This window comes from Odontomachus brunneus, unplaced genomic scaffold, assembly GCF_010583005.1.
Source record: "Odontomachus brunneus isolate Ranch 3 - 2012 unplaced genomic scaffold, Obru_v1 Obru_scaffold_029, whole genome shotgun sequence".
NCBI lineage: Eukaryota > Metazoa > Arthropoda > Insecta > Hymenoptera > Formicidae > Odontomachus > Odontomachus brunneus.
Genome location: NW_022639479.1, coordinates 1,312,848 through 1,326,731, shown reverse-complemented (window position 1 = coordinate 1,326,731; position 13,884 = coordinate 1,312,848). Strand labels below are relative to the sequence as shown.

The following is a 13,884-nucleotide window of genomic DNA, read 5'->3' as shown; positions in this document are numbered from 1 at the left end:
GAAAATTTACAAACGATTTTCGGTCAACTGTACCCGAAGTCGTCCCTTCGAGCTCTCCCTCCCTCCCTCCCCCTTCTCACTCTCTCTCTCTTTCTCTCACTTTCTTTCTCTTTCTCTCTTTCTCTCTATTCATACGGCTCGTTTTGTTCCGTCGCGATTCGCGCTGAAAAGCACGGGGATATAACTTCACGACGCATTTCTAAACGCACGCGCTCTCTCTCGGGGCCGCAATCTCCGACAGCCATTGAAAATTGTATATTGCCGTCTCTATTGTTTTTGTCCGCTATCGCGCGGAATATTCCACAGTTACGTGCTTCCTATCTGCGTGCAAATTTCTCGATAATTGAATCGCCGAAGTGATTAGAGCGTGTCATTGTCTCCTTCCCGGACTCCCGGATGTGATTTCTCGTGGATATTGTTCGTAAAACGGATACCCATTAATCAATGAGAATTTATAATTGGTCATAGAATGATGCAACCCATACAAGATAATTTTTCTTTTAGTTTTTGTTACCAAAATAGCTGGTCTATACATCTCTCTACATAAAAGAACAACGATTCAAACTTTAGGGACTTAAAATTAATCAAAAAACACTTACTTTTTACTAGTTCTGCCGTTTTTTACTAATTGTGTTTTTCTTACTTATCATTAAGTTAGAAGTTGTGAAGAGTTTAAGTTAAGAGTTAATGAACATCCTTAAAAATGAAGAAATTGATCATGCTTGACTTCCTGAACGAAAAATCTCAGTACTGACTGTACCTTTTCAAACATGTTTCAATGTTTTATCTTTATTTTTTTCAAAATGTACTTTATGTGTGGGTTAGATCATTCTTGTATACGTACGATCGATTGGGAACATAGCTCTTTCGTAAAAGTATGAATAGTCCTCATAGATTTGTGACACAATGTAAGAGAGAACATTTTGTGAGAGGAAAAAGTTTTTTGTTTCGCCCTTTTCTCTCTACATTTCTGTCCGTGGAATTAGGTCAAAATGTCGAACATTTCTTATTTTTAACGGTCGACACCGGGCAACGTATTTTGCAACTAAATAAAACTTTGTTGTCGCGTTGAGAGAAAAGATTTGTTTTATTGAAGTACTTATACACACATAAACGGAAGTTATGTCGCTTGTCGCCAAGCACCATCATTTCGTCAAGAATAAAAACAACCGTAGAAATGTCTTAATGTTTAACGTCATAAAGAATTTAATGTTTGGAAATCTCGGACGTTTCCACGGATATCGACGCCCGCTGAACAGTTTGTATGCTTGAAAATCAGAAAATTGAATTGTTACGCGGTTTATTGTTACACGGCGATATTGCGGGTTGATGGGATTTCTGTTTTGTTTGTCAATCATTTACCGCTCGACATACGCATCTTACGGAGAGGAAAAATAAACAGAAATTCGTGGGAATGAGAAGAGAAAACACGTTGTGCAAATCGTTGACTTAACGATTCTTTCACGTATTCCGTCGCATATACGCGCTGAAATAATTCCAGCTCTATTTACCAAAGGACGGAATCACGGGAAGTTGTCGGAGATATACACGGAGAAATAGATTCAGGGCTGCAGATACAACGAAAAGCTTTCGCACAACGAGCATCGCCTAATTAAGAGCGCAGAATTAATGAGATCGATCTTAAAGCGGGTGTATTTCGTTGAAGCGCCTGTGGAAGGGCACGCGAATTTTGCACAACCCTCGCACCTCGTTCGCAAAGCACAAACTTGCGGAACTGGTGTGTAAAAAGGTATGCGTCGAGAACTCCGGTCTCGATTAGAAGTATTGATCGCGCGGGAGTGTGGCTTGCGAAGTTACGGTGCATTAAAAATTCCTCGAATTGAATAGAGCTCTCTGTAAGGGATATCGCACGAGCACACGCGCAACACAACGCGCAATGCACGCAACGCGCGTTGCACGTAACACGCAACGCACGTAACTCAATTGTCCTCAGAGCTAATGACGGTAACGAACGGCCCTCATCGGGAGAAGCTCGAGTATCGTTCGGCGATACAATGACGTCCGTCAATAAACATTCCACTGATACGGCGCATTTTGCAGATTCCTGTTATTCGAATTCCGCGATGAAGTTCGCTGTCTCCGCTGCGGCAAAACCCTCTCTCTCTCTAGTCGATAACCAGAATTTTGCCGACGACGGGACTTACCGACTACCGTCGGCAACCCGTCGCCGTTACCTCCCGTGTCTGACTACACTCGTGCTACCGCTACTTCGCGAGAAGTATCCCGTCGTGAGTAGAGCTTGCGGCGCTCATGCGACGTTGCAAGCTCGACAGGTAAAATGCGCTCGATGACGAATCGCGCGAAGAGGAAAGCGGCGTTCCTTCCTTGAGGAATCCTGGCCTCATTAATTTCGCCGATTAAAATCTCACCGTGAGTCATCAGAGTGTTATTGCTCGCCGAAGTCGCGGGACTGGGAATAATGGCGAGACAAGGTATTCGCACGCTTTCGGCCGGCGCGAGCGACGTTCTTAGTCGGCCCGAAGAGATATGGCTCCATATTAGTGGTACTTGTGCACAAGTTACGAGCACATCGCTACATCTGCCGAGACCGAAGAAACGACAAACGGGGGCACGCGAATCGCTTGAACGCAATCGCGGCTCTCACGCTCCATTGGAGTCCCCGAACTCACGTAGTTTCGCGCGTATTGTTGGCTCTTCGCATGTCAACTTCAAAACTGCGCCAACGCCATTAACTGCCGCGATTTACATCGGTAACTCCGAAAAGGAAAAGCCGCACGTGTTTGCGAGACTAACGTATCGCGTCGCGATACAAACAGTCGTCCTTTTTCGCGGTTCCGAGTGAGCTCTCTCGGGAAAAGAGCCGGGCGAGCAGATCGTAAAAGCAACGATCGCGCAGCTGTTTCAGCACAGGCGCCCACGGGATGAAAAATAAATAAAACACCACTCACTCACCCAAGAGCTTTCGTGCTGATCAGAGGTGTCTTCAAGTTCAAGAAGCCATTCTTCTTGATGGGTTGTTGCTGTTGGCTTGAGCCATCGCCGTTGTCGTTCTGCTCCTCGAGATCGTCGTCCCGCTGCTTGGACTTCCTGGCACGGAGATAGAGCCACATTGCAAATGCGAGGCCTACTAGAATTGCGAGAGCTCCGAGTGTTCCGAAAACTGCTGTCAGTATGACGTCACGACGTTCCATGCCCACCTGAAATGCAGAGAGACAAACGCGACGGCTGAAATAAGGGGTATTTAAGGTTATTTCTTGTCCGTATCAACCCTCCTCCTCCTCCCTCCCCTCCTCCTCCTCCTCCAGCACGACGTAAAGAAAAGCTCCGTGATGAATGGAATCGCGATTAGATCGGATTTCGTGACTGGCGTTTGGCACGATCTCGCGCTATCGTCTTTAAGCTCATGCGCACGCGCAATTCCATAAATATTAAACGCAAAAAAGACGTGTCCGGTTCGTACGCGAAATAAAAGATGAAGGACTTCAACGACCCCTCTATCGAAGCGACCCGCGATACTGTATATATGCTCGACAGACAGAACCTATGTTGTGACATGGGATTTCTTCGAGAGACCTATCGAGTTAGCCTTTTCGACGACGAGAATATACCTTTCCCACAACACGGTCCGAGACACGTCCGAAAAATCCATTTGCAGACTTTGCACGTAGGTTGGCTGCTAGATAGATAGGTAGGTAGGTACCGAGGTTGCTGCAGCAAGGCAAGAGCGCCCGGTCAATACGGCGTATACCTTAACCGCGCGTCTATACCTGTAGTCTGGCCCGGCAGTCGGGAAGGCATCGCGCTTAGCTAGACATTACGCCCGCGAGATAAACCATCCTGTCATTCCATGCACGAATGAAATTCAGCCGTGGCGATTTCGACTATCTACACGTGCACGCAAACTATCCCGACGAGCTAAACCTCGGCCGAGACGCGGATAAGCCATGTACAAAGTAAATGTACGTGACGTCGATTGAAAGACGCCGATTGAGCTGGACGTTTCGGAAATTCTGTGCTTAATTCAGCTTCATACCGAGCGTCCGCAAGTCACGTGAAAATGATAGACGGATGTCATGGCCATTAAGGCAAAAGTACCAATGTGGGTAAGTTCAGTACGTAACTGTAGACATTCTTGTTATTTTGGTCTTTAAATACGAATATTTAAACTTTCAACACAGAACGCACGTATACAGGTGTTTGATAATATGATACGTACGTGTAGATTATAGGTCAAATTGGATAAAAAATATCCCTACCATTTAGCAAACAACCATATAGACTTTTGAATTATTATTTAAGGAAAATTGGCGAATGATCGCGCGTGGTGCGGCACAATATGTGACTGTACGTACAATCAAACTTAAATTGTTTGTTAAATCAAACTGAAGAAAAAAAATTCTCTACTATTTTGCAAATAATCATATAGATTTTTTAGTTATTACTTAACCCCAGGTTAACCCACTGAGGTAAATTTTATCCTAAGTAAAACATTGCGAGTCTACTATTTTAATAATTATCAACTGCGAGGTTGGCAGCCGTGTACATTACTATCTGAGACCAGGGATGCCGATTCAGTTACATTTGCAGTACGCTGACAGCGCGTAGAAGGAATGGCTCTCATGTATGCGTGTTCTGTCCGTATGAGCCTCTCACTTCGGCTGAAGTGTAGCTGAAGTGAGAGGCGCACACGGACAGAACACGCATACATGGGAACCATCCCTTCTACACGCTGTCAGCGTGCTGCAAATGTAACTGAATCGGCATTCTTGCCTAAGATCTTTTTGAAAATGTAGTTCATAAACGTAAGAATACATGGACGGAGCATATTGTCGTGGAGGTGAAGCCCAAGGAGTGAGGGAAATGATTGTATGTATTGTAATAGAGCTGATAGCGACCAAGATAGCGACGATCGCTATTTTGACACAGTGAAAATAAATACAAAACTCCTGTGTCAGCATGATCGCGATAATATACTCCTCTTGCCTCTTAGATTTCATAGCTCCTCGTTATAACCGTACTTTGGACTCCGTCCATATATTCTTACATCCATGATGTAGCTGCATTCATTTGATTCAGTTGCTTACCAACGTCCGAATAGTGTTCAATCAAAAAGGATCTGGAAGTAAAATAATAATATAGTTATATAATAAATAAGTGTGGTGACCACGGTGATTTTCTTACAAGTAAGTATATTTTGCGTTTTCTTATTTGTACGTTAATATTGACGTAAATATTGACGCAAAGAAACATAGCCTCACAGAATTTAATCCTAAGCATTTTATATGCATAGAACATAGCATAACTTAACCTAATCTAATATTATACATAAATATATGTTAATATCAATTAATTATAACAGAAAAATAATGCAAACAAGAAGCGAAACTCGTTTCGCTACTAAAACACACGACATTACTCAACTAAATAAAGAGACGAAATAATTAAACTATAAATTTATGTATTTTAATAATAAATAATTAAACTATAAATAATAAATAATAAATTAATAATAAATAATTAAACTCTAAATTTATGAATTAATAATAACTTAACTAATAAATTATAACTTATATATATTAATAAACCATTTATGTCATTGAAATGAATGTATTCAGTAATTTCTTTCCTGATACAAGCACTATATTTGTTTGTTCTTGATAATTTTCCCATTATTTATATTTAATTCGCAATTTTAATGATTTAGTAATATGTACAATGCTTCAATTCGCTTCTTTATATAAAATCGCTTTGTATTTTCGCTGTTGCTCTTTTTTTGATAAATATAGTATTCGTATTTTGTACTTTATATCTTTTATTATACAGAGTAATCGGAAACAATCGCATTTAATTAATATTATCGTATTTTTTAGCGAATTCTAAAACTATTTTTTTCTCTTGTTATCCAAGATTTAGTTGCTAAACTATAAAGATAAATAGTTAGCCTCTCACGAGCCAGATACGTAAAGTAGGCAGTGGCGGCACAATTCATCGTCAGACATAGATGTTGGACAATACATATGTGATAATATTCATACATTTTAGTACGAAAACTTTCAATGTCAATGTAATTGTGTAATAGTAAATAAATTATTTTAACTTAGTTGAATATATATGATTATAACATAAGGTATAAAGATGAAATAGTTGATTGCGTTCGCGTACGCGAACTTGTCATAAATGCAATATAAACTTTTCAAATACAAGAAACTTTAAAAATAAGCACAAAAAGAACGAATTAATCATACAAAGTATTTTTACATTTGAGAAAATTGACGAATTCGTATTCCTTTGTAAAAATTGTTTATCTTGAAAATGACAGTTTTTAATGCTGCGCGCCTTCGTTCCTGTAACATTACCGAGTTTATGTTTCTTTCCAGTTTATTACATCCGATTTGATCGCGAATTATGAATGTTTCTTTCGTGGCAGGCGTAATTCACGAAAACGAAGATTAAAGATATGATGTTTATTCGCGTCTTACAGTGAATACCGTGATTCGCAACCTCTCTTAGAATTTTCTAATCGGTCTCGTTATTTTGCGTATCTCACCGATGTACATATGAATGTATCGCTCGCTTGCTTGCAATCGACTATTTCATTCTTACACGTTACGTTAAAATCATATATTCAACTAAGTTAAAATAATTTATTTACTAATGTGTACAATTACATTAACATTAAAAGTTTTCAAACTAAGATGTATGAATATTGTCACATGTGTATTACGCAACGTCTACGTCTGACAGTAAATTGTGCCGCCTATGCCTATTATTCGCATCTGACCCATAAAAAGCTAACTATTTATAGCTCGAACAACTAAGTTTCGAATAACATCTTGCAAGAGGTAAAGTAAAATTCGTTAAAAAATACGATAATATTAATCGAGTGTGATTGTTTCCGATCACCCTGTACAATTAGAATTATTGCTATACAATATTAAATTTCATCATAATTATCGAAAAAACAATAAATTTAAGTTATGTATAATGATTTAGAATGATCTGAGCATGTACAGAATTTATGCCACGTTTTCGGTCGTTTTGACTACAGTATGGCGGAGCGAAATTAATTTGCAAGGTAATACTGACGTGAAGAAATATTTTGCTTCGATGTTATTTATTTTGCAACGGAGTCGTGATTACATTTTTTGAGTGTGAAATTAAAACCCTCGTTATCGGATATATCGAAAAAATATAAAGAAAATAAAATAAAACGAAAGTTTTATACGGAATTTCACACCGTGCACGGAATGTAAGAAATGCAAAATCATCAATATCGACCCTTTGCAGTTTTACTCTTTACATTGGAATCTGTACTTCTCAAGTTTTTTTCTTATCATTGCAACTTCAGAATCTGTAAGCAGATTTGTATATTATTTTTATTAGAAAAAAATTATAACTTATTTTTCAAAAAAGCGTTTTTTCGAGTGTAAACTTTTTTACAAGCAAATATATTCTAAACTATGTCTTTTTCATATTTCTCTATACATAGACGAATTTCCTAAAGTCTCGCTTTTTGATGGAAAAATAATTTTTTTTGAAATCGGTTGACTTTTGTGGAAGTTATAACGAAATACATGATGTGGGGTAGCCATTATTCCAATATGGCAAGTCCGTAATTCTTTGAAAGTGTGGATCTTAAGGTTAAAGAAGATTGGTGAACGACCATGCGCGATTATTCAGCAATCCTCTTTAATTAGTAATTCAAATTTTTACGTAGTTGTTTGGTAAACGATAGAGGAGTTTTTTCATTTAATTTAACCCAATCTACACGTACACGAGAGAGTTTTATCGTCAGACACTCTGTATACTCGGTGTTAAAAGTTTAAATATTCGTATTTAAAGGTTAAAATAATAAGAATGTTCAGGAAGTACGGGTCTAAACATTTATATTTTTACCTCATGGCGCACGGTGAAACCGTTTTACTTATTAAAACGTAAAATTCTTTTACTTGAAAAAATATTTGACATGTTTTAAATATGCGAGGATTTTGCAAACGCATTTACGTGCCAATGAAAGTAATGTCCGCGCGTACTCTAGTCCAATTATATATCTCTTATTTATACGGCGAGAATATATCTGGTAACGAGGGTTTTAATTTCAAATTCAAGAGATATAGCAGCAAATATATCACGTTGCGAGATAGCATCGAAGCGAAGTTTGCTTCACAGCGTTACCTTGCAAATTAATTTCGCTTCGCCGTTCGAACGGGCGCGCGGATATATGAAAAATACACAACGGAGCGTCAGGGAGGAAAATGTCAAGGGGTATATTTATACATCACGCGCCCCTCCATACGCATTATTTCCAATGTCGCGCGAGCTGAAGAACAGCTTGAAACAGCGCAGAACCCCCATATTTCAGCTTAGCGAAAGCACGACAACTCGTTATAATCCCTCTTGTCACGCATCCCCCTCGAAAGTAAACGCGCTTCTTAGACGTTCTCTCGATTTTTCCGCGCAATGTAAATCCTCGATCAAAGGCACCCTCTCTCTTTCTGCCGTGTGCGTGTGGACGGCAAAAGAGAGCGCGTTAATAAAATTAACGTTCGTTCATTAACATACTTTCACGATTACGCGCAATGCCAATTAAGCTCGCGACAAGGTAAACCGTCCCTTTGCGAGGACACTAACAAATGTCGCGAAAGACAGGAGGAGGAAGATCGGCAATAATAACGCAATACAGTCATTAACGTTACGGTTCCGCTCGGACGTGCTCTGGGAATACAAACAGAGAGGTGCAGCCTGCGAATAAAAAAGCATACCTTCCGCACAAAAAATAGTATTTAAATACGTTACATCACGTGGCCGATCGAAACACGATTATCGGCTGATGAAGCGATCGGTAGCGGACACAGGAAACGCAGTACAATCAGCGGTTAATTAACGGTGGTTTTCGGACCATTTTAAACGTGCGCGCAATAGCCGCAATCAGCTCTTTCGTACGTTGAAAGCCGCCGTAACTGTCGCATTGACACAAGTCAATACTATGTCATATACAGCAGCACATTATGACACTTGATTATCTCATACGTATCGTGACATTTTTGCACGTCTCTGTAATATTTCTCATCTTAATTACGGAAAGCTATGAATCGCAATAGAATGATCGAAAGCCGCGAGGTAAAAATAATACCAATGGACACTACACTGAGAAGAAAATATACGAAAATTTATTTATAGAGTAAAAGTTTATTTCGTAGAAATAAAACTTATTTCGCAAAAATAAGTTTTATTTCACACAAATAAAATAAACTTTATATCCCACAAATAAATTTGCAAATATTTTCTCCTCTCAGCGTACACTGAGAAAAAGATACATGGAACTTTATCTATGAGATATAAAACGTATGTTCACTTTATATCCCATAAATAAATTTTCAAATATTTTTTCTCAGTGTGATAACTGGTAACTATCTCTGCGCATTCTTATTGTTTTGTTTTTTAAATATAAATATATTTCAACTTTCAATATAGAACATGCTCTTTAAAATACAATCAATGTATTATTCACTGAAATTCTATAGTTATAACTAATGGTGGTTCACAGTTATAAGTATAGCACTGTAATTTGTAAAATTTCACTGAAGGAATCAGTTAATAGAAGCTACTTTCTATCCTTGATGCAATTTGCAAACATAGGCAATGTCATTGCACGCAAATCGCGTGGAAGCCACTAATTCCATCGCCCTAAACGCAAAAAGTTGGATTCGACAAAACGGATTTATGTACTAGAAATCTTGCAATGAAATCTTATTTCCATTGGTTAGAATCGATGAGATATAAGACGGAGCAGTAAAGTGAGAGTGGTCTGAATTGAAAATCCGTGAATAGCTACTGATCATCGGTGAAATAATTCTTTTACTAATTCAATTAGAAATATTTTTACTGATTCACTCCAAGAAAGTATGTATACATGCAGTGTACGTATGTATGTTTTATATTGAAAATTTAAATATTCGTATTTAGATACCAAAACAGATAAAAATATCCAGATTTAAATATCAGTATTATTAGCACTCAGGCACTACTTTTGCTTTAAAATCCATTACGCGAAGGAAATTCCATCAAATGAACGTCGCCCTTCACTTAACGAGCTACGTAGTTGCCGCACAATCGGATAAACTTTCTTGGTAAATTTCTGTTACTTACGAGTTTGCGAGCACGGACAGCTGGATCGACTGCTCGAGGCGGGCCATCGGAGTTTGGATCCAAGTCCGAGAAATACTGGTCCGCAAGTCCCGTATACATCATGTTTTTTTCCTCAATATCTCTCTCGCGATATCACAGACACGTTTTTGTTAAATCGAAAGTGTCGACTACGTCAACGGTTCTTCCGAAGCCCTACGCGACCCTCGTCAGAGAGCGTCTCCCTAAAGCCCCCGTCATTACACTTAATTTATGCGGTATGAGAGTCATCGTCCAACCCCCAAGCGTGACGGAGACATTCGAGTGGCTATGTGGATCTCTGCACCCTTCGGCAAGTATTCCATAAATAATCTCAGAATTCCAGCACGTAGAAAAACATAGCGTTAAATAAGAGGCGTGCATTTGCGCCCGTAAGAATTATATCTTTCTTTCACGACACGACGAATTTTTCACGCGTTTTTCAAACTTTTTTCAACTCCCACGACGACATCGCCGTCTGGCAGCCGGCGACGAAAATAAGATAATCCCTTGATGTGCCATTCGCAACCAGTTTCCTGAACTATCGATAACGTAAACGCAAGGCCGTAACGATATTACCTCGGGTAGGAGCGCGTCTGACGAAGACACGAGAAAAATTATTTACGGACGTACAGTCAAGAGCAAAACGACTTGAACACAATTGTTTTCTAGAAATTAGTATATTTGTAATTGTCACATCTGAATATCACTGCTCGCGGTGATCGGTTATGTCAGAACCAAAAAGCTAACCAATACGTGCTGTGAAAATAAATTTTATTGAGTAAAAAATGCTAATACATCCGAGAATATTCCGAATTAAACTAACGAATTATTTGTTGCAATATACAACAAATCCAATTATGCGTGTATGTGTTAAAAGACGTGTAAATTATAATTTAATACGTTTAAACATATTAAATGACGTAACTTGAAACATGGAAATGTGAAAAAAAGCGATTTAGCCCAAATAACACATTTATATATATATACAGTATAATGATGCTCAAAGTATTGTATAATCTTGTGCTTCAATATAAAAGATATCTGACGATATAATCTGAAAATCCAAAGAAATGCAAGTATGATAGTAATGTGAGAACTTTCTTTCTCGTTCTCCCTTTTCCTCTCCCCCTCTCTCTCTCTTTCTTTCTTTCTCGCGTTACTGTCATACTCACATCCTTTCCCTGATTTTCAATTTAAGTTGTGCTGTCGGATGCCTCTTTTATATTCGGAGCATTCTTTAATTCTTCGAGCGCCATTATTGCAGCGGTTTTACTCGGAATATTCTCGCATGTACTAATACGTTTTCATATTGTATTATCATTATTATATATCACGTTATTCATTTATACCACATGCTGTCATTTCATCTGCTGTCATAACCGCTTATCGCGCAAATCCGAAATTCTGAAATGTGGCAACTAGGTGAGTTACTAACTTCACTGGGGAGAAAAAAGTGTTGTATCTGTTCCGCTGTCGAGTGTACTTTCGAAAGTTACCAGAGATGGACGATAACTCTCCAAACCGGTCTGTATAGAGTCGCGCGAGCATTTCAAACGTAACAACACAGACAGACATTATAATGTCGTGGGACTGCTTTGGGTTGTTGGAAAAATAACGCGGTTACGCGGCGGATCGACGAAACTTTTGCAGCCATCTGTTACAACGACGATAAAGCGCGATAACTCTTGGAGAGACGCATAATTCAAAACTTTTATATCTACGACTACGAAGTCGATACTTCGCTGTCTTGGGCGAAAAAGGAAAACGCGGCGAGCAAATCGCAAAAGGCATAAACGGAAAACGCTGTGCTTATTAATTAAGTCTGCTCAAAAAGATCCAAGAGATTAACCTAAAGTTAAATGAGCTTATTAAGATCATTCCTCGAGATAAATAGCCGCGTTGTTGATGAATGTTAATATTCATTTAATAGTACGAAGTACTTGCTATTTGACAAAAATGCATCATAAATTCGTGTGAGCGTGTCTCATTTGACATATTTAAATGCGTCCATATTTCATACACGACTTTTGTCTGTCAGACTTTTGTCCGTTGCGAATTTTTCATGGCACTTTTCCAACATATTCTTCCACAAGAGGTCGTTTTTCTCACGATATAGATTGAACGAAGAAGCAACCGGTCCATTAAAATCCATTCTTTTCATTCCGTCGAATATGCTAGACAATAAAGACGGGATTATCTTCGGAGCGCGTGATCGAAGAGCCAAAATTTCATAATGCGGATTCTTGAAGAAGCTTACACGGAGACCGCAGTTTGCGACGCGGAAGCAATTCGTTGCTCTTAATAGCCCGTCTAGATATGGCATAATAATCGCCGGGACGAAAATAAATTACCGACAAGAATAGATAACGGATGCAGCGCGAGCGAAATTTTCTTTCCGTAAATCATCCCAGCGCAATCCCTGGCGTCCCGCCACGAATGAAGGGCTGACTCAAGATCCAACTCCCAATTAAAGTTCCATCGTGGAGATTACGGGTGTCGGATTATCCGACAATCGCTCGTGGACGCGACATTCACTCTGGAGACGGCGTTTATTGTTATATCGTAAAATATGTTACGACTCTACGTGACGACAAAATTAAAGATCAAAATGTTACAATTAAAATTACAAATAAAACAAGCATGCAATTAATGTATAAGTAGTATGATTTGCGAGAACACTGCCACACAACAGGTGTTGGTGGTAAACATCCGACACTTTTCCCCTCTTTACGAACTCATTCCCGCGAAATGAAAAAAATAGAGAGAAGGAGAGAGAGATCGCGCGCGAAGAAATATGCATTGTAGAGCAATCATTTGCTTAAGCACGCCTGGCAAACGTTTCACCAAATTTCCTCTCGGCTGACCCCTCCGTCGCGGTTCCTGGCGTTCCGCCAGGAACGAGGATGGCGAACCAATTCGAGCGCGCTGCCGATAGAAGCACCCGTTGTCCCACGCGGAACATCTGCTCCTGCGGAAAAATTGCTCGCGATTTGCACGTTGCAACGCGCGCTGCCTAACGACGTAAATTAACTCGCTTCGTGGGGAATTCCCCCGCGAACGTTTATCCAAGGAAACGAGCGCGGCCGTTGCACCCGATGCGTTAAGGCTATACCGATCGCTATCACGTCGGCTAATAACCTTGCGCGACTGTAAATACACCCTCCGCAATGTCGCGCTTTCTCTCGCGCTTTCACTCGCGTCTACACACGTGCTGATACACATAGAGATGCTCAGGGACTTGCTAAATATCCACATACACGTTCACACGCACTTCCACACGCACACCTACACGCACTCCCACACGCATCCCCACACGCACTCTCACACGCACGCATGCACGCACGCACACACATACTCACACGCTACCGACGGCGACAATGACGACGGAAGAACGTCACGGCCTGTATCTCACAGCGACGAGAACACAAGTGCACCGAGCATAGAGTGCAGATGTCAGCACTTATTGCCCGACAGCACACCCCTATGGGGTGGTGGGAAAATACCACGGTGGATATCGTAGCTCCACACCCCGCTGCCGCCTTAAAAAGACACGCGAAACAAACAACAAACACGCGAAACGTTCTCTTCTCTCCGCTACCGTCGTCGTCATCGTCGTCGCCGTCGCCGCCGCCGCCTTGCTCAATTATATCGTACGCTATCTACCCCCATTCGCTCTCACCCAATTTTCCACCCTCCTACTCCAGTTTCCTTGCCCCCACACTGGCAGTTCGCCCT

The 13,884-nt window shown here is 40.1% G+C and overlaps 2 protein-coding genes across 12 annotated transcripts in view; one reads left to right on the top strand and one right to left on the bottom strand.

The window, feature by feature from the left end:
- LOC116843026 (synaptotagmin-7) overlaps positions 1–13,884 on the bottom strand; it is a 198,189-nt gene that overhangs the window by 118,150 nt on the left and 66,155 nt on the right. For 4 of the 10 annotated variants that reach the window (XM_032813013.1, XM_032813014.1, XM_032813012.1 and 1 more), the window contains one exon: positions 2,935–3,179. In XM_032813013.1, coding sequence (XP_032668904.1) covers positions 2,935–3,173 — 239 coding nt within the window. In that variant the 5' untranslated portion in view covers positions 3,174–3,179. Of the gene's footprint in view, positions 1–2,934; positions 3,180–5,066; positions 5,099–10,131; positions 13,806–13,884 lie in introns of those variants that run through there. The other 6 variants (XM_032813007.1, XM_032813011.1, XM_032813008.1 and 3 more) reach the window with 5 other exon arrangements.
- LOC116843024 (vanin-like protein 1) overlaps positions 1–13,884 on the top strand; it is a 154,226-nt gene that overhangs the window by 77,014 nt on the left and 63,328 nt on the right. Inside the window, exon 1 of one of the 2 annotated variants that reach the window (XM_032813004.1) lies at positions 5,141–5,165. The exons of the other annotated variant lie outside the window; for it this stretch is intronic. The gene's annotated coding sequence lies outside the window, so the exon portion shown is untranslated. Of the gene's footprint in view, positions 1–5,140; positions 5,166–13,884 lie in introns of those variants that run through there. 2 annotated transcript variants of the gene reach the window in all.